Genomic DNA, 6000 nt, shown 5'->3' with positions numbered 1-6000 from the left:
GGGCAAAGGGAGGGACACAACCCCGGAGGGCGTCACAGCCTACACTGCCGGGCTGGAGCAGGAGAAAGAAAGGGAAAACAGTGAAACCAGCAGCAACGCGTTTTGAGCCGACGCGAAACGCTGGGCCTTAGCTTTGCGCAGTCGCTCCGAGGAGCCCTCCGTCCGCATCCCGCAGAGCTGGGGATTTTCCAGCCGCTCTCGCCTGGGCTCAGCATCTGCCGACGGAGGCTTTTGGGACCACGCCGCCAAACCCCCTCCGCTCGCACGCCTGCGGCGGCCTCTCCCCGTTTTGCAGCGATGAACGAAGATTACAAACGTTACCGCAGTGAGAAATCACATTACCACACAGCGCTGAAGAACATTTGCCAGCGATATACGGAGTGTCGGGAGGAATTAATCAAAACCACCCTCATCAATGCTGACACACACCGTACTTGGGGGGGGGGGGAAACACCCTTGGATGAAAACAGTCCCATACCTGCGTGCTCGCACAGCGTTGAGTACGCGTTAACAAGGTTCAAATGCATTTGCACAGACAAGTGGTGATTTCTCACGTCTCAGACCGATCGAAGGCTCAGGGTCTTTCTGGTTTTCCCTTTCAGAAATAGGTAAGGAAAGATGTCACGGATGGTTTTGTTGCTGTTATCTTCACGTAAAAAGGAGGCTGGGAAGGGGGAGGCAGGGAGATTTTCACAATTACAGCTTTCCTGGGATTATTGGGTTGTGTTTTTATCATAATCAGATTCATGGGATTACCAGTTCCTGTCTGGGTTGTTAGTTTCTTGTCAATTAATTACACCCTGTGTCATTTAATTTCTTCCGGCGATTGAGGGCCTGCTGCTCAATTCCACACTTCCTCCCTAAACGCGCGCTGCAGAAGCAGATGTCAAAAGCTCCATCTATGCCTTTTAAGCCTAGAGATCTTTTCCAAAACCGAGGTGCAACGCCCCCCCCTTCCCACCCCACCGCAGCCATCCGGGGTGGGGGGAGAAGCGGATCCGAGGAGCGCCCAGCTCCAGGCATCCTCCTCGTCCCCCCAGCCTGCCCCAGGGTTCCCCCCAGCTCGTCCCCACCACGAGCCGCCAAACCTCCCCGCGCAGAGGTGGCAACGTAGGGGTGTGTGTCCCCCCCTTCTCCCATCACCTCCAGCCCCCCGGCAGCGCGGTATCGGCTCCCTCCACCCCCCTCCTGTTTAACCTTCTCGGGCCGGCGCTAGGCTAAAGCAACGTGGCGTGCCCGCCGGTGTCGTCGTGGTCCACGCTGTTGAGAATGGCCGTCTGGTCTTCGGGGAGCTGCCGGTGGCAGAGGTCGTCCTTCAGCGCCGAGAGGCGGGCGAAGGGGTCCTGACGAGGGTGTCTCTTCTTCTTGCGGAGGCAGACAGCTTCGTCAGGCCACAGTACCTGAGAGCTGGGAAGGTGCTGAACCTGGGAGGCAGAGCCGTCTGGGGAGGGGGGAGAGAAGGCAGATGGAACCAGAGCCGGCAACTATCGGCAGCGCTGGCAGCAGGCAGAGCGCTTTGCGTGCCACGAAAGGGAGGTTACGGCAAGCCTGGCTCCAAACCCGGCAAGAAGGAAGCGTGATGGGCAGCAGGGAAAATTCAATAAACACTCAAAAGCAAAATCCAAAACAAATCACTGGAGATGGGAGATGCATGGAAGGGGAACTCGGTTTTGGGGGCAGGGCAGGAGCAGAGGAGGGACAGCCTGCAGGTGAGCAGCCTGGGGAGCCATCCCTTCAGGGGCAGGGGGTGAGGGCAGCATCCAGGCAGGGGCTCGGAGACCCTCACAGCGCTGGAGCTGGCAGGGACCTGCCTGAGCTCTGCCTACGGTGGGACAGAGGGGTTGCTGTTGGGGACCGTGGGGTCCTCGCACTCACTGGATTGTTTTCTGGATTTTGAGGAGCCCTTGGATGACTTTTTGGGCTTCTTTATCCGCTGGTATTTCAGAGCTTCGAGCCTCTCAGGTGCAGCAGCGTCCCCGGACGGAGATGGACGTTTTCTAGGAAGGAAAAGCAGACAAGCGCCGTCAGCGGCTCTTGGCCACTCTCGGGCCTCCGGACGTCCCCGGCGGGGGATCGGTCGACCCCAGCCAGCTCTGCCATGGAAAAGGAAAAGGTGAGAAACCCGTGGCTGAGGGAGCGGGGCCAGCCAGGTATGCTGCAGCGCGGGGCAGGAGGAAACAAGGCGCCAGCACGCGCTGCTCCGCGGGGTCCCCGCCGTCCCCCTGCGTCTCCTGCACACTGCCCAGTGGCGCCGCGAGCCTGGCCGGTCCCGTGGGCGACATCCAGCGCCGGCCCCGCAAGATAACTGCCGGCACCCCAAGCTCACCTGCCTGCCATGCCAGCACCGCTAAACAAAAAAGGACGGGGCAGATCCTATGTCCGATAAGGCATTTCTGGGAAGTGGTGGGAAACCCCTTGGGATGGAGAGAGAGGAAGAGACAGGCAGAAGCGGCACGGCAGCATCGAGACGGGCACCACGAGCCACCCGGAGCGGACAACACCGGCGCCACAAACAGCGGGGACGCAGGATCCTGCCTGGCCCCGCTCCCACGGCCAAAAAAAACAGAGGCCACACGACAGACAGGGACACGAAGGGCACACGCCGACACAGCCGGGAGCGGCACCTCGTTCCCAGGTCCCTGCTAGAAGCGACAACAGGAACTCGACAGCACAGGAGCATCTACTCCTTACGACACCGAGAGGCTGGGAGCTGGGTTTTCTTGCCCTGTGGGACAGGACATGGAAAACAAAACACTGACAAGGTTTTATTGCGAGGGACGAGGAGGGGATTTGCAAAGGGGTGCTTCCTGCAGGAGAGCCAGCAGTTTTAAGTGATACTTTTCCAGCCTTAGCCCCTGAGTAACTTCTACAGGAACCAGCTCAACATTAAGCGATCTCCCCTTTGCAAAGGGTTTTTTTTTGCTCTTTCTTCACCATACCTGTTTTTCCATCCAAGGATCGGACAGTATGACTGCTGTGGAGAGCAGGGAAGTAGAGGAAAACCTTCTCCTTAGGAGAGCGGTCAGTCCAGCTCTCATCTAGAACTCATCACAGCATCCCCCCCTCTTGCTGCTTTCCCATTTCCTTCCCCCTCTACATTTTACTTTCACGTCCCTCCAAGTTGCACCAACACCTAATGCCACAGGAGGAGAAGTGTGAGTCAAGACAGCAGAGGCCACAGGTAACGACCTGGGATCAACCTGAGTCACCACAGAGCAACCTGCAGACAAGGCGCCCAGAGATGACAGGGGGAGCATCCACAAAGTACCTTTCATCGCAGTAAAGCCCACACTCGAAGCCAGGCTCCACAGAAAAAAGCCTGGAGATTTAAAGCATCGTGCCTCTTAACAAGCCTGTCCTATCCTTCAAAGCAGGCGATGACACTCTTCTGCCCTCACAACTCAGTCACCGGAGGTCAGCGACCAAACCCTTTCAGAACAGCCACGCAGAGGACAGCGCTGACGGCAGCTCCTGCCTCTTCAGGTGTCTTGTGACAGGGGCAGGGATCAGCAAACCCCGCAAGGCACAGGCTCTTCACAAGGCAGCAGGGTGGGCAGGCAGAAGAGCCACCTCGACTGACTGCAAGGAGGCAGCATCGGTGCATTCCGACTCCTGCTTTGTCTCCAAAAAGTCACGGCCAAGTTCATCCACGTCATTCCTGGCCTGCCAGTAAGGTGTGATCCCTCTGGTGTTGCAAAAACGCTGCTGCTGTCGGCGGGAGACGCAGGGAACGGGCGAGCACACTGGCTCAGGTGTGCAGCCCCAGCACAACCAGGCTTCGGTACAAGAGCACGCCCACCTACAGTGAGTTTGGAACCTCTCGTGTCATTTGGGTTTCGGGTGGAGCCTCTCCAGCCCTTAAGACACCCCGCAGGCTTCCCTCTGAGAGTCCCTGTGCATGCCACCGCTGCGGAGAGCACGGCGTGATAGCAACGCTTTATGTCTGAGATCCCGAATGACTGCTGGAGCGGTGATACTTCAGCTGGAGCGGCACAGGCAAAGAGCTCCCAAGGGATTTTTCCCCGTGGGGAGCAGACGGGGTTGTTTTTGAAGATGCGTGGGATTGCAAAGCTTCTCAGTTCTGCTGTCGGCATTGGAGAGCACCAAGAAAAGCGTAGCATAAGCTGATAAAGCAGCTGGGACACAGCAGATGCAACAGAAACCCAAAGACTGGGGTATAGGAAAAGCCCCTTTTCATGTTTCCCATTGCAACAGAGACATCGAGGCGTGGATGCTCCTGGAGAGCCTCTGTTCCAGCTCCCAGCAGAGCACACATCAGCTGAAGATGAAGCAACTCATTAGACAAGCTGGTAGTCCTGCTGGCTGGATCTAAGCGAGAGCTTCTCCTTGCAGGAAAGACAACCTTTTCAAGCCTGTCCAGTTGCAGTGCTTAAATGCCTCCTTCCCAAATGCAAGCAGCCTCTCGTGAGACACGCTGCTAGCGGCGTCTCTGAGCTCTGTTGGGGCGCTGTGTGCTGAGCTGCACCAACAGCCGCCGGGCTGCACCCCAAGCACGACCACAATGACCCAAAGGGCCAACAGCAACGGCATTTCTCTGCAGTAACTCCTGCTTGAATGGTCAATAGCAGGCTTTTCCCATTTACATCCACCAGTCGGGGATTCTATGATTTGCCCAATAGCTAGATTCACGCAGGTACTTGGCTAACGGTGACCTCAACTGCTCCAGCCCCAGTCCATCTCCCATGGACCTCACGTGTGCCAAGCCCTGGACGCCAGCAAGCTCGGTGATCTGCCTTCCGCCGCCTATTCCCACCACCCAGACAACTTAGCTATATTATTAAAGCTCAACTTGTAAAAGGCTCTTGCTCTTTCCATTCTTTTTTCCTTCTAAGAAGATGCTACTGTGGCATGTTGACAAAATTAGACAGATTTACGCAAGGGATTACGAGGAAATTGCCTGAAGCTCATTTCCACTAGTTCTCCGTAATTGGACTTGTATTTATACACACAAATATAAACAGCGAGCGCACTCAACCCATGTGTCACTATAAATACTGCCTGACCTCTGGCAAGGAAGAGATACAGAGGAGGACAAAATACAGCTACTCACCAGCCAAATTTTATCTGCTCTACCCACCCTTTATTTCTTCAAAGGACTCCGATTCTTTCAAATTAATTTTCATTTTAAGCTCAGCCAAAAGCCTCTTCCTGCCCCCAGACTTTGCATTTTGGGCAGCTGCCCGTGCACAAGAGAGATCTTGAACGCCAACAGACGAGAGGTTCAGAAAGGCAGGCAAACTTCTTCTAGAGACATCGGTGCAGAGCCAAGCAAAGGAGCTTCAAGAAGCACACGCGAATTCCTGACGCCAGCCACGAACATCTGGGGCAGCAGTTTTTCTCAAGTCTTCAAAGGACAACCCTTCTGAACAAGCCAGGGTCTGAACTGCACGGACAGAGAGGTACTGGAGGGGCTGCAAAGGTACGGAGGGACCTCAGAGAGCCCCAGGACAGGCAGAGGTAGCTAGGGAAGAAGAGTTGTCCAACCAACACAAATCTCAGCTGCTCTTCTTCAAATATCTTTCCACATACGAAGCAAAGACGTAAGGGAGAAGGCCCACGAAATCGTCACTAACCTTTCTGCACCCAAAAGGGGGAAACCATATAAAGGAAGGGTCCAGGAGATTCAAGGGCACCATACATGTATTTCACCTCGTGGAGCTCTTGACGCACACTCCCTGCCTCCTTGTCTCCTTGAGTCAAGACACTGGCATCCAGGAATAGTTTGGATATGTTAGAGCATCCACTTGGACCAGTCAGAGCGTCCACTTGGACCAGATCCCACCATGTCCCAGCCACCGTGCCCTTCAACCCTTCATCCTCCTCAGCCGAAGAGCTCAATTCGCCTACACAAGGCTCCGTCTCAAGCTCACGTCCTCTGCAATCCCACGAGACGTCCTGCAAGTCGGAATTCCCCCTCTGCACTGAGGCAGCGCTGGCTGCTGCCTCCATCCCGGCATGCCATCACGCATCACTTGAGAG

At 55.9% G+C, this 6000-nt stretch overlaps 1 protein-coding gene across 3 annotated transcripts in view; it reads right to left on the bottom strand.

The window, feature by feature from the left end:
• Positions 1-1217: 1217 nt before the first annotated feature.
• IGSF9B (immunoglobulin superfamily member 9B) overlaps positions 1218-6000 on the bottom strand; it is a 39360-nt gene continuing 34577 nt past the window's right edge. For all 3 annotated transcript variants that reach the window (XM_086476922.1, XM_086476923.1, XM_086476924.1), the window contains 2 exons: positions 1876-1997; positions 1218-1441 (listed from right to left, as the gene is read on the bottom strand). In XM_086476922.1, coding sequence (XP_086333048.1) covers positions 1218-1441; positions 1876-1997 — 346 coding nt within the window. The remainder of the gene's footprint in view (positions 1442-1875; positions 1998-6000) is intronic.

Source organism: Leptosomus discolor, chromosome 22 (genome assembly GCF_034619465.1).
Source record: "Leptosomus discolor isolate bLepDis1 chromosome 22, bLepDis1.hap2, whole genome shotgun sequence".
Classification (NCBI taxonomy): Eukaryota; Metazoa; Chordata; class Aves; order Leptosomiformes; family Leptosomidae; genus Leptosomus; species Leptosomus discolor.
This window is presented reverse-complemented; position numbering and strand designations above follow the sequence as displayed.